At 33.8% G+C, this 22503-nt stretch overlaps 2 protein-coding genes across 2 annotated transcripts in view; both read left to right on the forward strand.

The window, feature by feature from the left end:
- The first annotated feature begins 1847 nt into the window (after positions 1 to 1847).
- On the forward strand, positions 1848 to 2694 carry hes2.2 (hes family bHLH transcription factor 2, tandem duplicate 2). The gene is made up of 3 exons (XM_056464520.1): positions 1848 to 2037; positions 2128 to 2215; positions 2322 to 2694. Exons 1-3 carry the CDS (start codon positions 1855 to 1857, stop codon positions 2624 to 2626), a joined length of 576 nt encoding a protein of 191 aa, XP_056320495.1. The 5' UTR covers positions 1848 to 1854; the 3' UTR covers positions 2627 to 2694.
- Positions 2695 to 4015: 1321 nt separating this feature from the next.
- Positions 4016 to 22503, forward strand: part of acot7 (acyl-CoA thioesterase 7) — a 104677-nt gene continuing 86189 nt past the window's right edge. The window contains exons 1-3 of the mRNA XM_056464292.1: positions 4016 to 4150; positions 13549 to 13666; positions 14817 to 14973. Of these exons, the coding sequence (XP_056320267.1) occupies positions 4101 to 4150; positions 13549 to 13666; positions 14817 to 14973 (325 nt within the window). The 5' untranslated portion in view covers positions 4016 to 4100. The remainder of the gene's footprint in view (positions 4151 to 13548; positions 13667 to 14816; positions 14974 to 22503) is intronic.

Raw genomic sequence — 22503 nt, forward strand, 5'->3', positions numbered from 1 at the left:
CTCGAACCTTGTTCCCACGTACTGGAATGAGTTGTTAGACAAAAGGTCTCTGTGTGAGTCTACGCTATGATGATGGCACAGATGGGGCACCCACGCTAAAATACAAAAAGCGCTGTAACTGAACGCATCTTAAGTGAAAAACTGGCTGACACGCTCCTCAAATAAAGGACCCATGGGGGAACAGGGCGCGTGCAGGGCACGTACTGATTGCCGATCGCAACTCTGACGCACCCTTGTGTTCATTTTTAATAGCTATTACAAATGTATTGGTAAAACAAATGAAAATAACACTTAAGTTAAATGTTTGTATGACCAATTTTTTTACGTTTTATTTTAAAAAGGAAAAACGTTTCAACTCTCTTGGAGATTCTGCGTTTTCGATTTGTTTCCTCTTTACTTTAAGTCCTATTTTAAACACGTTCTGCATTTATTTACATATTATAAAACGTGGTATAAACGATGCTACAAGTCGCATACGATTAATGGTGCTTGCTTTTCATATTCACCAAATGGCATATTCAATAAAACATGGAAACGACAGTGACATGTCTGCGCGCAAAACGACGCTTCCCTTTTGTTTGATCACTTGTAATTCAAAACCATACAGATGGGTCAACGACGCCAAAATGCTTTTTTAGAAAACAACTAGAGGGTAAGAACTTATGGAAAGATGAGGGGCACAAGTTTTAGCATCATTAAAATTGGGGGTTGGTTGAGAGAAGGCCATCTGGAGACTTCTCTCCATGACGCGTGCTGGACGCGTGGATCCCATGGGGTTTCAAAGACTCCTAGCTGAAAATATCTGACGACCCATCATTGGTCAAACGTTTTATTCATGCAGAAAAAAAATCTCAACATATAAGAAACCAGTACCATTAAATAACACAAAACAGACGTGCGTAAACGTTGGCTGTGTGCGTTTTTGCAAAGCGCACGTTCCATGATACAAAACAAACACATCCACGTATATTCCATGAGTATTCAAACAATATACTTTAAAATATTGTTTGCTGAGTGTGAGAGATCACATATGGGTTTGCATGGCAATATGGTCTGCTTGGGGACGCGTGCGCTTAACCCCTCCCCATGAACGCCAGAGGTACAGGTGTAAACCCTACGTCATCAAAAAGAGAGGAAAAAAACTATTGTTCATCAAAATTTAGAGACAGATGTTAAGTTAAAACGGCGTGGCTTGGGAATCTGTCTGCTTTATTTAAATTACGAATGCTTATCCCGCCCTAAATTGGATCCCAATCCTGTGTCCTTACGCGTCACCAGCATCACTCTTCTTCTCATTAACATGTTTTTTTGCAAGCGTTTATATGAAAGAACAATAGAAATCGTATTAACATTAGTATATAACGTTAAATAATAAATATTTAAACTGTCAACACAATTTTCAGGCTTTATATATGTGTTTCACCATAAAAAGGACATTTGGAGAAAGCAGTATAAAAGAGTAATGTATAGCATATTTTAATTAATATTTTAGTAAATATATTTATATATAAACATATAAATATAACACATGCATATAAATAAACATATAGCAAATTTAAGCAGTCAAAGATAATGAACATTTCCCAAAAGTCTACAAATAGCCATCCAAAGATAAAATAACCTATACATATAACCAATAAACGTTAGTTTATAATATTGATTTCCAAAAGGAGATTACGAGAGGAATATAATTTATAGACGCTACAGACGCGTCCTTTTGTTCTACAGTCTAAAGTTATTTGAGCAGAGGAGTTCTCTGAGGCGTGGGGGCGTTTCCATGACGCGCAGGAGAGGGATATAAGCGCGCGCGGATCCCAACTTCGGCACACACGATCTACTCACAGCAAGCTCAACATGACTCCCAGCGCCACCGCTGTATCTGCTCTGCCCTGTGCGCCCCGCACCGTGGCCATGAGGAAAGAAGCAAGTGAACTGAGAAAAACCTTGAAACCCTTACTGGAAAAGAAAAGACGAGCGCGCATCAACGACAGCCTCGACCGATTAAAAGCGCTCATTCTCCCTCTCACAGGCAAAGATGTAAGTTTGTTTTTGTGCTATAATTGCCTTCATCATTAGGTGCTGATGTGTTTTACGCTTTTTCTTACCATTGCATATTTTCTTTTACAGAACTGCCGTTATTCTAAACTGGAGAAAGCTGATATTTTGGAGATGACCGTCAGATTCCTGACTGATATCCAGACCACTCCGTCTAAAGGTGAGTTTTCTTAAGATATAGCTATCTTCTTTTTAAATGCAGATATTATGGTAATCAATTGTATAGTAGTTTCAAAAAACTAATTTGTGTGTTTATTTGTTTATAGATACCACTGTTAGTTTCACGGAGGGGTACACAACCTGCCTACAGCGCGTGTCAGCGCGCCTCCCGCAAACCAGCCTCGACGCAGAGACTCGCCACCGCGTAAACGACTTCATTCAGCGCTCGGTGACACCCAAAACACCAGCCTGCCAGAACTGCTGTGCGCAGAGCTCCAGAATGATGTCGCAAATCCAACAAAAACTCAAGAATCTGAAATCTAGCAGCTCAAGATCCACAAATCCAAAACAAGAGATTCTCAGTGGACCTGAGCCTATGCCATTGATCACCGAAGTCTGGAGACCTTGGTAGACTTGCCGTACAAAAGACTATTGTTGTGATGAAAGCCGTTTTAAAATTGTACATATTTGCATTGTATGTGGCCCATTGTTATATTTATTTGGTGAACACGAATCATCAAATTGCGTTTAAGTATTGTATACTTGGCTTTTTCCTCCAGTACAGTTAAAGTAATGGAACAGACTCGTTCAAGTTGTTTTTGTTTTCGTAAAGATCACGCGCGTAACCTGTAAATAACGTGGTTAGATTTATTCCCCTCTGTGGGCTAAATCGTCGGCGGCTCTTGAAAACGCCTTAGTAAAACCCAAAGGGTTGTCAAATGTAAGATATTTGCACTTCACACTTTTGTGTTGCTGCAGATTATTTAATAGTAAACACTTTGTGTTTTTCACTTAAAGTATCTCTATTTTTGGGATGAGCTATGTATATTTTGTTTACACATTAATGTGTTTGTATGTATTATGTTATATTTTATAATAAAATATGTGGGCTACAAAACTGGTTTCATTGCATCGTTTCTGAACAAGTCAAATAAAACACGTTTTTGGGAGCACTAACAGAGCTACATACATGAAACAGAGAGATGATACTCTTAAAAACAACAATGACAAGATTTTGGCGCGCAAAAAAATAGATAGTTAATCCAAAATGTCAAATTCTATCAAAATTTACTCACCCCTCACATGTTCCTCATCTTGAGATTATATATATATATATATATATATATATATATATATATATATATATATATATATATATATATATATATATATATACACTGCCTTATTTGTTTTTCCTACTGTGAACGTCAATGGTTTTCAGCTTTCTTCAAAATATCTTGTGTCCAACAGATAAACTCATATTTTGTGAGGGTGAGTAAAAACTGAGTAAATTTAAATATTTGGGTGAACTATCTATTTAATAGGCAGATGCCTATATATAATCACACTGTCAGAAAATATTGAACAAACAGATGCACCGTGGCGTTTTATTAAAAAGAAAGGGGGAAATGCTGCTTCAGCTGGGGCATTTATAAGGTGATGCTTTACCATAAAACCTGGTCTTTGCTGCCACCTTTCGGTGACAATATGTTTTAAACAAGAAATGTGTGTAAAAGACACATCAAATTGTATCTTTTTAAATCTAACGACTAAATAAATTAGCATTTTAGGCTAAAGTGAATAGCATGTTTGTATATAGACAACAACAAATAACTGTTTATGAGTATAATCTACTTCTGTTAAGTATATTTATCTATCTCTATCTATAAACAGCTCCTATGTATATATAAACAACTTATTGTTGACTACTCGAGTTATTAACAAGCAGTTCGCTTCTCACCGCGTCTTTTACCACACTAGTGGAAGTAACGTTAGTCTGGCCAATCGATTTACCCTTCAAACCTGCAGCTCTCGCTCCGCCTGACTCAGTCCATTTCATTACGACACACGGAATCGCTGTTAAAGACGAGCCTCGACGCAAACTCATGATGTCTGTTTCTAACGCACAGGAGACACCGTCCATCCAGATATGCAGGTAAGAGGCTCTTATGTAGCGCTAGTGTTTTAAGGGCTCAATGAATGGGTCTCGAATTACGCTACTTCCGATATGAAGTGGCCCTATAATCCGACCCCGGCTTTGCAAATCGAATTATATCAGTTTTAGATGTCACTAACGCGTTTTACAAAGTACGAAATACGCACTTTTGTTTATTTAAGATGACGGAATAGAAGATTCGGGATGCTGGTGCATTTTTTTCGCAGCATTCATGCCGGGCACATCGCATGTCGTATGTGATGACCTCAACAGTGATGCTGATGGAGAGAACTAAAGGCAACACGTTAGCTAACGTTAGGTGTTTATGGCATACATATTATATTAAAGAAACACACTGGACGTAAACTGTTTGATATATTAGCTTCGGCGATTTGGATGATGATACTTGAGAAACTGGATCCTAATAAATATAGAGAGCAGAAAATACAGTCGCAGTGATATTTCCTTCGCATTAATTATGACGGTTATTTATAATTAATGTTTGTTTCGGGATTAAACGTTTAGAAGTCTGTCCATGGATGTGTCATTAGCGCGGTTTTGCAGAGTGCTTCTCTTGTCAGTCGAGGCTCCAGCTACTGCCCTCTTGTGCTTGTAGCTACAGCTTGCATGTGCAAATGACGCAATTGTGTCAACCACGTGTGTAAATTCCATGAGAGATGAACATTTGACAGTGTTTGTTGTTAAGCTAGTATAATCGTGTGGATTTGCCAGTCTACATGTTATTAGTAACGTTAAATGGCGCTATGAGGAAGAAACTCTTCCACTTTCTGTGTAAACAAAACTGGGGGACCAGAATGAGCTCTACGTCGAGGTCTGTTTTATTTGTCTAACTAAGTTGCTAGAAATATTCTAATGCTACATGATATAATCGTTTTATTCTGTATCTTGTACCTGATTTTGCAGTCGAAAACCCGCGTTGGTAATGTCTGTAAACAGAACTCAATCGCCTACTTCGAACGATTGTGATTGGTTCATACTTATCATCGGTGAGAAAAATAATTGCTGTCATGTGACAACACCAACCGGCGCTTACAACAGCGGTCCTGACAGAAACAATGACAGAAATACTTTAAAAGTCACTGAATTGCTAGTTCTACACAAGTACAGTTATATGGAGATTTATAATTAAGTTTTCTGACGACCAAATGTAGTAATTTGTAACTTTTTTGTCGTCACGTTTGACTCAAGGTCAACCGGTTAATTATTGTAAACAAAGTTATCAGTTTGCTAAAACGTTAAAACTTTCACTACTTTGTGGTCAAACAAAATTTTTAATTTCAATGGCTATCTTCAGTATCTTATACTTATGTATCTTCAGAATGCATCTTCTTTCTTTCTTTCTTTCTTTCTTTCTTTCTTTCTTTCTTTCTTTCTTTCTTTCTTTCTTTCTTTCTTTCTTTCTTTCTTTCTTTCTTTGCTTCTTTCAGGGTTGGACAAAACACCTCAGTTTTAAGTGTATAAAAATAAACTACAAAATACTGCAGACACAAATGTATCAAATAAAATGCTGTATTTTGAAAATTACTAAATACTTTTACAAGGGAGCATGACGATTCTTCCACCAATAGGTATATTAGATCAATCCCCTCACCATTAAACTGACTTTCTCTTTCATTTTAGCATAAATTACGAACAAATTCCATGCAGAAAGTCCTGTCTTGAAGACAATCTCTTTAATCACTGTCAAAACCATGTAATGCAGATAATAAGTTGGAATATAGTACTATATCTCTTCATTCTGTTTCCATCCGTTGGGTGGACAGTAATCCTGAACAATCTCTTAACAGTCTTATGTTTTGAAGAGTGATATATGACGATGTTATCTTATTTGTTTTGGTCAATAAATTCCTTCTTTTTAAAAATTGAAATCTTCAATACATGTAAAAACAGGATTTCTGAAAACTAAAAAATCTCCAGTTTTAGTCATTTCCATAAATTATGTTTTTGCAATTGTTCTCTTCAATGCACAACATAAAACATGATCTCAAAAACGGAGTTATCTCTTTTTGCAAATAAACTCTTTATATAAATCCTGCTTCTACGGTGTAACAGGAGTCTGTAGGTTTTGATCAGTCTGTAGTGTTATTAAATATTTGTGTCTCATATACTGTATTGTGCCATTTTAACATCTCTTGATTAACTGCACAGAGCACCTGCAGATCAGTTACTGTCATTTGAAACCGTCAATGAAGTATTGTAGGAATCGCCAATGTAGGACTTATTTTAATGTTGTTTGTCCTGTTTTCTTGGCATCTATATCAGCAATCCATCTAAAACTACTATTATTTGTACAGTATACATATTATTCCAAGATGATTTCAGTTCTTCAACTGGAATAGTCTCAGTTTACCCTCTTAGTAAACACTACACCATCTTTACGTGTTTTATGTTTCTAAAGTTCCTCTGCATTTCCATCTGCAGCACTGAGACTGAGAATGATTATGTGCCGAAGGCTCCGCATCCTGTTCTTAAGGGCTGATATTTTATTCCATCTTATTTCTTAATCAAAGATGCTTTTGCATTGTTCACTATACTGCCATTAAACAAGACTGGTCTTAGCATTGTGCAGTATACTTTTCCAATGATTGTTGACTTGCTCCCAAATATACCCATGCCATTTGTCTGTTATTTTCTTTATGTATGTTGTATAATTTCCATCCATGCTCCAATCATTGACCACATTCTTAATCAATTTTCTGTTCTGATCTCAAGCCTTGGCAAATAACTGATTAAACACTAATCAGATTCCACATTTTTATGATGTCATCGTGTAGACTTCTTACATTTTACAGTGTTTAAAAATACAAAATACAAGACACTAATGTATTTTGATACAAAATATAAACCCATTTTTATAACCCCCATAAAATACAATAGACAGAATAGTATTTTGTATTTGAAATACGTATTTGAAATACATGTATCAGAAATACTGCCAATCACTGAGTATAACTACACATTATATTCACCTGCTATTGTTGCGCAGATACCACATTTACTCAGAGGTAGCCAAATTTACTTAGTAGCCAGGGTGAATCACTTAGTTGGTTGGAGTCATTTTGTGTGAGCTTATAAGCCAACAGGGAACTTTATTACTGTGTAGTTACAAAAAAGGCAAAATGTTGCAATTTATTTGCACTAGCTTTTTGTTTTTGAGGGATATCAGATGTGTTCGTAATTTTCCTCATATTCTCAGGTAGGTTGTTAAGCTTTTTGTTTTGGAAGATGCAGTTAATAGTGTCAGTGAAATTATTTAAAAATAAACAAATAGAGCAAAAAAGTGTTTAGAGTTGAAGTTATTTCCCTGTACAGCAGAGTAAAACTGGTCTTTATAACATTCATACATGCTCATTGTCAGTATATACAATTCTAGTTCATTTTTAGCTTAGATCATGATTAAAAAATATTTATTTTTGTTTTGGGGGGAATGTAAAGGTTTGACTGTAATGATAAGGGTGAATAGAGAGATCTTGTTTTTCCTGTTAGTGATACAATCATGGTTTGGTTAAATCAAATGACTCTGAAAACTGACAGTGATCTTTCTAACTCTTGTGGTATTTTCGGCACATCCTGTACTTGTGATGTTGGTTGGCAAGAACTCAGTAAATATTGTAGTAAGCAAAAGACTTTGAGCTCAAATGTTTATTGCTTCACTGATTGCTCTTACTTTAAAATGAGTGTTTTTGATCACACTGTAAAAAGGAGTAGTTACAGTGCTCAGCATAATTGAATACACCCTATTTTGAAAATTAATATTTTTATCTATTTCTCAGTGAATATATGTAATGTATTTTGGTGCATTTAAACAAAACAGATTTATTAAACAGATATATTTATTAAAATAATATTTTAGTAACCAAACATATTTAAAAATTGAATGATAATACAAAAATATTCAAGCAAAATATTGCAAAAAAAAAAAAAAAATACAATCTACACAATTTTAACTAAATCTTTCAATTTTTTTGCTTCTTTTTATTTTTCCTCTTTTTTTAAATTTGTATTTAATATTTTTCTATAACATATAAATTTGTACTAGTTTTTGGACCGTTATTTAAGTTATTTTGTTAGATAAGTTCCAGATTTGGCTTCAGTACTCACTAATCTAATGTATATGCACAAATATATTATTGTATAGCTTCCTATTAAAATATGAATTTAAAAGATAGATTCGTGAGGAGTGTACTTATATATGCTGAGCACTTTTAAAAACATTAAAAGTAAACCCATTGCTTTAAAAGCGAGAAGCTGATTTTACTTACAAGCCAGAACCTGTTGTAGCTTAATTTTTAGAATTAGCCTCTTTGTTAATTTACTTTATAACTTTGGACAGGTTTCATACGGTCATGGAATTTTGACATGGCATTTTCCAGGCCTGGAAAAGTTTTGGAAAAGTCATGGAAAACCCACAAAGTTTTGGAAAAGTCATGGAAAACAGATATCTGTATACTTGAATATAGGTTAGTTGACTTTACTTCTTTTTTGTCCTTGGCCAATCTCATACTCTCACATTATTAGTGTGGTTTAAGCATTATCTAAATGAATTTTACATAGATATAAATATAAATAGGATGTCACTGTGGCGCAGTGGGTAGCGCAATCGCTTCACAGCAAGAAGGTTGCTGATTCGAGCCTCGGCTGGGTCAGTTGGCATTTCTGTGTGGAGTTTGCCATGGGTTTCCTCCAGGTGCTCCGGTTTCCCCCACAGTCTAAACACATGCGCTATGGGTGAATTGAGTAAGCTACAATTGTCCGTAGTGTATGTGTGTGAATGAGTGTGTATGGATGTTTCCCAGTGATGGGTTGCAGCTGGAAGGGCATCCGCTGGGTAAAACATATGCTGGATAAGTTGGCGGTTCATTCCGCTGTGGCGACCCCTGATTAATAAAGGGACTAAGCCGAAAATAAAATGAATGAATAAATATTAATGGAACATAAATAGATTGCAGTGTGTTTTTTTGTGTGCTGTAATAATTTTTAACATGTATTGTTTTTACCACGCACATTGCATGAAACGTTAGGTCATAAAAATTTACTTGAAAGTCTTGATAAAATCATGGAAAATTTATGGAATTTTAGTAGTTAAAATGTGTATGAACCCTGTTTAAGGCAATGGGTGTACTCAATTTTTGAAGTGAAATCAACTAATTGCTTTTTACAGTGTAGAATTTTGGTCGAGGCGCAGGTCAATGTACTCGCAGAGAACGTAGTCACAGGTCAGTGAAAATATAATCGATTAGTTCGCCCCAAAATGGTCCTGGGACATATTTAAAGCATCAGTTCACTAAAAAATTGAAATTCTGTCAATAATTACTCACCGTTGTGTCATTCCAATCCCTTGAGACCTTTACTCATCATCACAACACAAATTACAATATTTTAGATGACGTTCAAGAGCATTAACGAAGTTGTTTTTACACACATGATTACATTTGAAGTCAAATTTTGAAATGTTTTTGCTTTGTTTTACTGAACATTGAACATCTTGAGACATTTGCTGTCTATGGAGTGTCAGAGAGCTCTCAAATTTCATCTAAAATATGTTAATTAGTTTTTCCGAAGTTGAACGAAGGTCTCAGAATATTGGAATGACACAAGGGGGAGTAATTAAATGGAGAGTTCATGCAAAAATGTAATAAAAAAAATCATTTACTCACCCTTTACTTGTTTCCAATCTTTATGAGTTTCTTTCTTCTGTTGAACACAAAACAAGTTATTTTAAGGAAAGCTGGAAACCTGTAACCATTAATTGTCATAACAATTGGAACATACAGTTGAGGTCAGAATTATTAGCCCCCCTTTGATTTTTGATTTTTTTTTAAATATTTCCCAAACAGAGCAAGGAAATTTTCACAGTATGTCTGATAATATTTTGTTCTTCCTGGAGAACGTCTTATTTGTTTTATTTTGGCTACAATAAAATCAGTTTTTAATTTTTAATATTTAAAAACAAATTAAGGTCAAAATTATTAGCCCCTTTAAGCTATATGTATATATATGTGTGTATATGTGTATATGTGTGTATATATATACATATATATATGTGTGTGTGTGTATTGATAGTCTACAGAACAAACCATCATTATACAATAACTTAATAACCTAATTACCCTAACCTGCCTAGTTAAACTTATTAACCTAGTTAAGCCTTTAAACATCACTTTAAGCTGTATAGAAGTGTCTTGAAAAATATCTAGTCAAATATTATTTACTATCATCATGGCAAATGAAGTTTAATTTTAAACTAATTTCGAGAGGAGCATGTGCTCATGATTAACCCAGCTGGTCCACATTAGTTAATCATGATCCTCCAATCAAGGATCCCAAGTCACTATATATATCCTCATTTCCTCTCTACAACTATCTTCGTCTGGAAGAAACCCCCTCCTCCCCTTCTTCCACCTTTATCCAGAATGGGCAGCACGGTGGCCCAGTGAATAGCACTGTTGCCTCACAGCAAGAATACCAATGGCGTTGGGTCTTCACTGGGCCATCTGGTGTTTCTGTGCGGAGTTTGCATGTTCTCCCCGTGTCCGCGTGGGTTTCCCCTCAGGTTCCCCGGTTTCCTCCCACCATCCAAATGTGCTTTATATTATAGATAAAATAAGCCTAAATCTTTTTTCTAATGTCTTACTCTCAGGAAGTTCACCTTGACCTCAGCAGTGGGGGAGTTAAGATCGACCTGAGCTCAGTCTCCCCTCGCCCTGTGAAAGGAGGGAGCCCTGGGCTCGAGGATCCCTTGAGCTCAGGGCTCTCTCCCGGGACAGCACGCCAAACAAGCTATGTATAAATCGTGAGCTAAGTGGGAACTCTTGAAAGATAAAAGAAATCAGTTAGTAGAAATTAGTTATTAAAACTATTATGTTTAGAAATGTGTTGGAAAAAATCTCTCCGTTATCAGAAATTAGGGGACAAAATTAACAGGGAGGTAATAATTCTGACTTCAATTGTACTTTAGAACTTTAAGGCAATGGGTGTACTCACTTTTTTTTTAAAAGTAAAATCAACTAAATGTTTTTTAGAGTGTAGAATTTCCTGATTTTTCTAAATACAATAAACACTTTTATTACTGTTTTAGACTGTTTCTTAATTTTGAAGTATTTTTTGTCAAGGTGGCATTTGTAATGGTGTGTAATAAACAAATAATTTCATGCCCTTTTTTCCTCTATTTTTTTCCACACACAAGGGATATTGAAACAAACTACTATAGGATACAATTAAACCATCTTCCCCATGGTAAATTAAGTGTAATGTATTTTATTGGAGTGGTTTATCACAGCAGTGGCATTAGCAGTAAAATAAATGTTCAGTGAACTTTTAATTATTAAAATATTCAAATTAATGATATATGAATAACTGCTTATTGTACCAGGTATTGTATCATCACAAATGTGGGCCATCTGCATTTGCAAAGCACTGTTTACTCGTAAATATTAAATACATGTTCACTCAGTGTTCAGTCAAACTGTTTTTAAAGTATAGTTGAACAATTTTGGGTACACAGAATATTAGTTCTGTTAACGTCAGTTAATTTATACACTGTAAAACCCAACATACAACTTTATCAAATGAAATGAGTGTAGTTAACTCAAAATTGACTGAAAGTTAATTGTACTAATTTGAAAAGAGTTTTGAACTCAGTGTTAAAGATAATGAGTTAATTAAATACCTCATTACTTCAACTTGAATGTAAGTTCACAGTACCAGATCAGTTTTTTTTAACTCAAATGGCTGGTAGCAATCGGTTTCCTCAAATAGTTTGAGTTGCCTTAACATATTGGGTTTTACAGTACTCAGTTCTCTTCATTTGTTGGGTTTTACTGTGCTCAAATTGCTTCGTTTACTCAAATGGATTAAGTTCACAGTACTCATTAGGATTAGATTTTTGAACTTAAATGGTTTGTTGCAATCAGTTTCCTCAAATGGTTTGAGTTACCTTAACTTTTCGGGTTTTACAGTGTATAAATAAGATCTATACTCAGGACAAAAGTGTGAATACTGTCATTTCTAGAGCTGACTGCAGGCCCATGGAATTTGAATGAACGTAGGCGGAGTCTGAGTCAGGGAAACTCATCACACTAGTGGTGAAAATGATGATGTCATAAGGGATGTGTGTTAGTGATGAAGGAAATGAATGAAAGAACGCTACTGTAGCTGATAGTCACGGTTGTGTTGGGAACTTCTCAAGTTGTATAATATCAGAAGTGATGGCTTCCCAGTATGAACTCAGCAGGTAGAGTTTACAAAAAGACTTATACAGATGTGGATGTACATGGTTTTACATAACTTACAGTGTTTGTGTGTTTGTAATACATGGTTTGACATTGATTGCTATGTTCAGTAGAGTTTACTTGGCACCATTTTGGTTTCAAGTTTATAAGACATTTAATATAAACTTGTTATGTCTTAGGTTAAAAGGTCTTGGCTGTTCAGAATTTCTTGCCAAACTGGTTGTAGATGTAATGGTGTCTGTTTTACTGGCAGTTTATTTTGTGTCACTGTCATGCGCTTGAATATTTCTGTCTTTTATGATGCAACCAACCATTTCATTTTCCTTTTAAATGTTTAATTTGGAGTGTTTTTTATACACTCTAAGAACATATCAGTTTGATTTACTGACTATAGGAATGGCTGTAGCTTTCGATGTATATAGAGTATAGTGAAATAGGTTATTATAGCATGGGTCTGTATAAGATTCTGATGGTATGCTAAAATAGGATGGCTATCATGGCTTCATAGTATTTTATCCAAGGTTATCATACCGTCAGGATCTTATACCAGCCCATGCCTACCACAAACTTGTTACTCTCCAGTTTTTCCGACATTGAGAAAGAATGTTCATTTTGTAAAGACAGTGAGAAATCCTTATGTCACTTATTTGTTGATCATCAGAGTGTTCAATTATTTTGGAAATACAGTTTTTCTAATTATTCTGCTAAAATAGAGAAATAATTTGTTATTTTGTAAATGGTGATAAAAAAATTAACAATTTTGTTAATTTTATTATTTTAAATGGTAATTTTTTTTATCTACAAATAGACTTTCAAAATCCCCTCCTTTATACAAGGTTTTTGTCAACGAACTTACTCTGTTAGTAAAGTCTCTCAAAGCTGTAAAAAAAGTAAAAGCTCTGTCTATTGTAAGCTATAATGAATCTGTTTTTGGCGTCTTGTGGATGTCTTCGATTTCTTTTTGTTTTGTGTTTTTTTTAATTTGAATTTCAATTATCTTTGGAATTTTAGTTTGTTGCCTGTTTTGCTGCATTTGTAAATTACTAATGCACAATAAAAAATCGATTAATTGTGTATCGCTGTAAAAACTAGAGATGTATCGCAAATTTATATATCAAATATGTTTTTTTTTCTTTATTCCTCCAGGATTATGCGACCTGATGATGCCAACATTGTTGGTAATGTTCATGGTGGGACTATCTTGAAAATGATTGAGGAAGCCGGATGCATCATTGGCACACGCCACTGCAATACTCAATCTGGGGTGAGTTGCTCTTCCCCACAAACAGATTTTTTTGTCTGTAAAGCCCCTGTTTCTTAATTTTTGTGAGGATTTGGAATATTACTTGGACACAATCTCTACCTCCAGCAAAGTTAAAGCGTTAAAATCGATATGTGTATCTTATAGTATTGTTTCTTTTCTATAATATTCAGCTTTCTCTATTCTATGAGACCTTTGGTACGTGACTGTGATCATGCTTTTAGATACTTTAAAATGTTATATTGTAATTTAGATTATCCCTTACATTATTTTTAGTTTTTTTTTGTTCTGTTTTCTATTTTTGGTTGCTACTAGGGTTTATACCTTTTCTGTGTATTTTTGTATTCTTGTTTCTTACAATTTCTTACACTAGACGGTTGTAGGTACAATTTTGAATTCCAGGCTTATAACATTGGAACCGCCATTTTATTACATTTATTAATAAGATATTATGTTGTGTGAGATTTCTAGAAGAGGGGATCTTGTTAAAGATGTAAGTATGATGAATATGGTTGTTGGATAAGCAAATCTCATAAAATGTCTTCAGAAATATTTTACTGAGGGGGGAAATCATTTGCTTTATTTCACATATTTTCATTAAAATATTAATTCACAATGTATTTACATTATGTTTTTATGCATAAGGTGTCCTGTAATTTTTTGAAAGGTGTTTAAGCTTTTTGAAAATCCTTAAAATCTGTATATACTACTAATTTGACGTTGGGTTCACCCCTTTAGGTTGAAACGTCCATTGTTTACTGTAACCAGTAGAGGGCAGCATATATTTGGAGCACAATTTTAGTTCACACAAAATGAAAATTCTATCATTTACCCTTCCTCCATTTGTTCCAAACCTGTTTGAGTTTTCTTCTTCTGTTGGACACAAAGGAAGATATACTGAAGAATGTTGGGAAAAAGCAGCCATTGTCTCCCATAGTACTTCTTTAATCCTTCTATGGATGTCAATGGGTGCTTTATTGTGTTCAACAGAAAAAAGAAATGTAAGTTTATAACCACTTCAGTGAAAAAAAATGTTGAGGAAATTCAAAATATTGTGTGAACTATCACTTAAAAAACATCTATACATGCATGGAGGGGTTATTTAAGTGCAACTAAATAATAATGTTTCTTTTTTGTTCTTGTTGTTGAATAGGATCGCTGCTTAGCAGCTTTGGCCCGAGTGGAGCGGACAGACTTTCTGCACCCTATGTTCATTGGTGAAGTAGCTCATGTCAGTGCTGAGATTACCTATACTTCCAAACACTCGGTCGAGGTGCAGGTCAATGTACTCGCAGAGAACATAGTCACAGGTCAGTGAAAATCGAATCAAATCGTTTATCCCAAAACTGTCCTGGAACTAATTTAAAGAATTAATTTACCCAAAAATTAAAATTCTATCATGAATTACTCAACCTCATGTCATTCCTATCCCCTGAGAGCTTTGTTCACCTTCACAACACAAATTAGGATATTTTAGATAAAATACAAGAGCTCATCGGACGTTGACAAAGTGGATTTACACTTTTTTTGACACACCAAAGTGTTCTTGGAGCTTCCTATGTTTACATTTTGACAATGTTTTTGGCTTTTTTTCTGGACTTTCAACATCTAAAGATGGGTGCTATCTATGGAGGGTCAGAGAGCTATTGGATTTCATCCAAAATATGTTAATTTGTGTTTCTGAAGATGAATAAAGGTCTTAGAGGATTGGAACGGCATGAGGGTGAGTAATTAAATGGATAGTTTACCCAAAAAGCAAAAGTCTGTCATCATTTACTCACCCTTTACTTGTTTACTTGTTTACTCACCCTTTACCCTTTACACACCCTTTACTGTTTCCAACCTTTATGAGTTCTTCTGTTGAACACAAAGGAAGATATTTTGAAGAAAGCTGAAAACCTGTAACCATTGACTTCCGTAGCATTTGTTTTTCCTGCTATGGATGTCAATGGTTACAGGTTTTTTACTTCCTTCAAATGATCTTGTTTTGTGTTTAACAGAAGAGAGAAACTCATGAGAATGTTTTAATTTTGAGTGAACTATTCTTTTAATAACTGAAAGTAACACTTTAATTTCCTATATAGGATATAGTGAAGAGAAACTATTTAAATAATATTAATTGTAATAAAGAATAAATCAGAATCAGTTTTATTTATTTATTGAGTTTTAAAAAAGAAATATGATAAACATTAAACAGAGATGCAGTTAGTCAAAAAATCTGGATGTTGAATTATATGTACAGATTTGTTATAAATATACAGGTTATAAGGTGCTGTGCACAAATGCGTATGGAGAAAGTATTGCATTGTATATTGATATAAGGTGCTCTGTACAAGTGCGTATGAGAAAGTATTGCACGTTTATTGCACAGAAGGGGAGTATTTAACTGTTCATGAGGTAGATGGCCCGAGGAAAGAAACTTTTCCTGTGTCTGACTGTTTTTGTGCTTGGTGCTCTGAAGCGCCGACCAGACGGTAACAGTTCGAACAGGAAGTATGCTGGGTGCGAGGCATCCAGAGTGATTTTGCGAGCCCTTTTACTCACTCCGGAAGAGTACAGTTCTTGAAGTGTAGGAAGGGTTGTGCCAGTGATTCGTTCAGCACTCCGGACTATTCGCTGTAGTCTACGGAGGTCGGTTTTGGCAGCTGAGCCGAACCAGACGGTGATTGAAGTGCAGAGGATGGATTAGATGACAGCTGACTTAAATCATAATATATAATAAATATTTGCACTATATTTAAAGTCTTTAAAAAGTAATTTATAGATTAATTTTGTGGCCTCCACAAAGATCAAGTATTAACCATAAAATCTCTTTACCGTTTTTATGTAATGTAAATTATTGAGCCACAATCAATGTAAGACTTGTAAAGCAGCAGTATTCAATTCTACTTAATTTACATAAAATCTGACATAATGCACCTCTACTCATTTAATAAGATGAAAAGGATAATTCTGTCATCATTTATTTACCTTTCGCTTGTCACAAACCTTTATGAGTTTCTTTCTTCTGTTGAACACAAAAAAAATGTTGTAATCTGTAACCATCGACTTCCATAATATTTGTTTTTGCACGTCAATTGCTACAGGTTTGTAACATTTTCAAAACATCTTCTTTTGTATTCAACAGAAGAAAGAAACTAATAAAAGTTTGGAACCACTTAAGGAAGAGTAAATAGTGACTACATTTAAATTTTTTGCATGAACTATCCCTTTAATCATTAAGAAAAGTGCAAACGCCGTAGTATGGTTATTACGAAAATGTTCTGATAATGATCATTTAGTTCATAAAGATAACTCTGACTTATTTCATTGTACATAAATTCATCTAAAGACGACATCAGCCACCAACCTCTGTAGATTTTCAGTTATTCATTTAAAAATAATAGACATCCATTGAGGCATACAGGTGTGACTGTCATTGTGTTCAATTTATTTATTTGTTTCTCGGTTAAAGGTCAGCTATTTTTGTTCAAGAGTTCTCTGTCAAAGTTCATTGTGGTTTGACTTTGAGACGCTGCCAGAAACATGGATAAATAAAATTGCTAAAACTTTAGTTTAGGTCACAAATCACAGTAAACCATTAACTAGCACCACTAGCTTATTAAATTACTGATTAGCTGTTTATTAATAGTTAGTAAGGTAGAAGTTGGGTTTAGGTTTTGGGTAAGATTAGGGATGCAGAATAAGATCATACTTTATAACTACTAATGAACAGTTCATAGCTTAATAATAGGCAGTTAATAAGCCAATAGTTATTAGCGTGTAGCATTGTAACCTAAACTAAAATGTTACGATGAAATTAGCTGCAAATACTGTTTCATCTTGATTACTGCTCTTTTCATGAGTAGAATACACTCACTGGCCACTATATTAGGTACACCTTACTAATACCGGGTTGGACCCCCTTTTGCCTTCAGAACTGCCTTAATCCTTAGTGACATAGATTCAACAAGGTACTGGAAATATTCCTCAGAGATTTTGGTCCATATTGACATGATAGCATCACGCAGTTCATGCAGATTTGTCGGCTACACATCCATGATGTGCATCTCCCGTTCCACCACATCCCAAAGGTGCTCTATTGGATTGAGCTCTGGTGACTGTGGAGGCCATTTGAGTACAGTGAACTCATTGTCATGTTCAAGAAACCAGTCTGAGATGTGTACCTAATAAAGTGGCCGGTGAGTGTATATTATATAACAAACTTCTTCTAGACTATAAGTGCTTCTCTGATCTCATCTCAAGATGGCGCTATAGCTCAATAAACGTGAACCTGAATATAATGCCATGCTAACTTTAGACACACATAAAGACTTTAAAGTGCTTCATTATAGAAAGCAGACAATACCAGCTTGAGATGTGTTCATTTGAGAGAGAGAGAGAGAGAGAGATTTTAAATATTAAAAGGAGAAGCTGTATTGCTAAAGCAAAATCAATATCCTCAAGGAACACGTTGTTACCACAGCAACAGGGTTGTCATGTGGCAAAAAGCGATCCAGCACGGCGTGGGCGAAGTACCCAGTCAGTAGTAGTGGAGGAAGGGCCTGTGGAAGCTGCTTTACAAAGACTCCTCTGGGCTCCCTCTGCTTAAAGAGATAGTTCACCCAAAAATGAACATGACCTCATCATTTACTCACCCTCATGTGGTTTTAAATCTGCATGAGTTTCTTTCTTTTGTTGAACACAAAAGAAGATATTTTGAAGAATGCTCTCTCTAATTTTAAATTAAACTACAATAAACGTTATTTTAGAGGTAATTGTCTGTATTTTTTTTTACAGAATTATCCGTTTTTTTAATTATACATTAAAATACCTGTTGTACAGATATTTTCTGTAATAAAAAAATTCTAACATTAAATTTACAGTTATTGCTTGTATTTTGGTAATACGTTATTTTTCTGTTTTTCTTTTAAAGGAAATGTTCTGTATTTTTAGAGAGTAACATGTAATTTTACATTAATATTTACAAATTATTCCTGTAAAAATGGGGAAACAAAAATTCAGTCAAATTGTTTTTAGTGAAGATAGTAATCAAATGAAGATTAATGTGAAGTTAAATAATAGCCTATTCATTGGCTGCATATAATGCATTCACTGTAAACTATAAAATATTTGGCTACTCTAACAATGTTTCTATGCTGATTCTACGATCAGTGATCTAGCGGCTGTGGATCGCTGGAAAATTACAAACTACTATAATTTAACAAACTACAACTCCCAGCATGCACCTCGCACACCCAGGTTCCTAATTCTGACTGATTACACACACAGTCAGAAGATCGTTATGGACTGATTTCAAGAAATATAAACTCAGCTCACACAGACACATCGTTGCTGAGTCTTAAACTGTTCAGTGAGCATTACAACGCGTTTCACCTTGCCTTTCCGCATTTGACCCCTTTACTTTGTTATTTTGTTTGCTGCCTTTACGCTTGGGATCATCTGTGCACTTGTTTGTTCCTGTTTCAATCTTTAATTGCAAGATGATTCTCTTAATAAACTGCTATTTGATTCTCAACTTTGTTGTCCTTGTAGCGCCCTCACCGATGAGTGACAATGATGTTATAAAAACACACGAAACACAGAGCTGCTGCTGCTTCTCGTCAGAGTCTGTGAATTGTTTTTTAAAATGAACGCACTTAACTATATGCTTTCACATATAAACATATAAACATCTTCACAGATTATATATATATATATATATATATATATATATATATATATATATATATATATATATATATATATATATATATATATATATATATATATATATATATATGTGTGTGTGTAATATATATATAATGTATATTTTTATATTAAAAAATATTTACATACATATTTCCTGCACATTACTGTTACACATTACTATACAGTCATTATAGAATTCTCCATAAACAAACTATTCGCAATTTAATTGTCATATAACATACACAGTCATATTACCGACTTACACACGTATTTCTCTTTATATATATTAAAAAATGGGAGTTGAAATATCACTTTGTGACTTTGTAATCACTTTGTAACTATATTCCTTTTGTTAGTTGTTATGTTGATACATATATTATACAATCACTCGACCGTTTCTTCCGTTGACATTTAAATGATCACTGTTGCCGTTAGAATTACATTGCAGAGCGTATGGCACACATACAGTTAATACAAAGTCTTATATGTATTTATATACACTATCAAGCTATTTTAATAGATGACACTTGTTGCTTTCATATCCCTGACGTATATTCAACACATTCTGATAACAATTTAAACATTTCATACCTGATGTGGGACAATAATGTTATTAAAACACATGAAACACAGAGCTGCTGCTGCTTCACGTCAGAATCTGCATATTGTTTGAGCAGCAAGCTCCTCCCCCTCATTAGATAAACAGTCCACAGGCAGAAGTAGCCAATCGGAAAGATGTAAATCGTTGCATCACATTCCATTAATTTACAATATTTATTTTCTCTTTTCTTTTACATAAATAGAAAGTGTACAGACTTTGAAAGACAACTTAACTTTGATTTACAATTTACAATTTCTAATAATTTGTAACCACTTCATCCTCACATGACACCAACCTTGTTTTTGTTGTTAAACGATGACCAAATGTGTTATTTGTAAAAAAAAAAAGAAATAAACAATTCGATATATAACAATTTTAGTTTTTTTCAAGCAAATTGTTTTAGAGTTTAACCTACATATCCTAAAAATAGTTGTTAAACTATATTATGGTTTATAGTTATATTTACAGTGTTTTATGACAACAGCAGTTATTTGTACTTAAGCTTTTTTAATCATTCTTTAAAATATTTATTTTCTGATGTAATTGTATGTTAAAAGTAGAAAAATGTATGGAATATTTAGAGATTTCATGCATAATTACATGAGTTAATCTGTATAATTACATTATTGATTACTGTAATAACCTACATAAATACAGTAATAATCATTATAATCACATTAATTAATTTGTATAATTGCATTAATAACTTGTATAATTACAGTAATAATCTTTAAAATCACATTAATCTGTATAATTACAATAAAAAAATATATATTTACAGTAATGACTTGTAAAATTACAGCAATAATCTGTATAATTGCAGTAATTAGTAAAATGGCAGTCGACCATAAAGTATGTTCTGTATTTTTTTTGGTTATTTTCTGTAATTTAACAGAATATCTCTGTAAGCCCTCCTGCCAGTCTTTTGACCATTTTTTACAGTTTTTATTTTTTTTTTACAGTGTAGAGTTAAACTAAACAATTCATATAAAACTAATGTCATTATGCTAATCAGTATTTGCTGGAAAATGTCCTTAATTTGTAAAAAATAAAAAGGCTACAAAATGACTCTAAAAATGTAAAAGATTTTACTGTATTCAAAATATTAATTAATACATTTCTTAATTTGCTTATTAATTTCGGGGTGGAACGACTCAACAAAGGCAGTGTTTAGAGGCAGGATTAATATGGTTTACTAAAATTAAAATTAAAACTTAAACATACTTTATTCCTTTTCATTAAGGAAAACACTAAAATAAAAAAATGTTCAAAGTATATCTAAAAAAAGACTGAAAATGACAAAAAACATCCTACAAAATAATACAAATAACAAAAGTTAATTTAATAAAATTATTAAGCAGATAGTCTACTAATACTCAAATGAGAAATATTTGGCAAGTAGTTGCAAGGCAACTTTTAATTAACAAAATGTGCAAAAGGGACCATCAAATAAAATGTTATCAAAATGTTGATTCAGAATATCTTCATGTGAAATAATTCTGAAAAGCTACACTTGGGAAAAAAAGTCAAAAAAAAAAAAAAAAAAAAAAATAGTAATATAAAATGTAAAAAAAATCATTTTATGTGAGTGTGTATATGCAGATAAAGAAATAAGTATTCAACTTCATATATATATATATATATATATATATATATATATATATATATATATATATATATATATATATATATATATATATATATATATATATATACACACATCTAAGTTTTAGGAACAACAATTAGAAACTTGACTTCTAGTTGATCATTTGGTATCAGAAATGGCTTATATGAGAGGCAAATGCCTTTAGATTATGCTTATTTTACCAAAATAAAATATGACCAACCCTTGATTTTTCATTATTTAATTAGGACAGTAAGGTCTGAATTTGCTTAGGCAGCTTAACAGAAATAATGTACAGTATAGAATATAAAGTCATGGTGCAGTGGAAAAAGAATGAATATTGTGTCTGAATCTATCATGAGCTTGGAGGACTGCATCCATACATCTCTGCAATGACTGAAATCACTTATTAATAAAGTAATCTGAAATGGCAAAGAAAGCGTTCTTGCAGGACTCCCAGAGTCCTTCTCCTTCATCTTACCTTAGACATGCTCAATAATGTTCATGTCTGGTGACTGGACTGGCCAATCCTGGAGCACCTTGACCTTCTTTGCTTAGGAACTTTGATGTGGAGGCTGAAGTATGAGAAGGAGCGCTATCCTGCAGAAGAATTTGCCCTCTCCTGTGATTTGTAATGTAATGGGCAGCACAAATGTCTTCATACATTTCAAACCCAGAGGGCTGTTGATGTTGCCATCCACTCTGCAGATCTCTCGCACGCCCCCGTACTGAATTTAACACTAAACCATGATTTTTTTCTTCACCAAACTTGACTAATTTCTAGGAGAATCTTGGTCCATGCGGTTTCCAATAGGTCTTCTGCAGTATTTGTGATGATTGGGATGCAGTTTAACAGATGATTCATTTGAAAAATCTACCTTCTGCCACTTTTCCAAATGATCAACTAGAAGTCAAGTTATTATT

Source organism: Danio aesculapii, chromosome 8 (assembly GCF_903798145.1).
Source record: "Danio aesculapii chromosome 8, fDanAes4.1, whole genome shotgun sequence".
In the NCBI taxonomy this organism is placed as follows: Eukaryota; Metazoa; Chordata; class Actinopteri; order Cypriniformes; family Danionidae; genus Danio; species Danio aesculapii.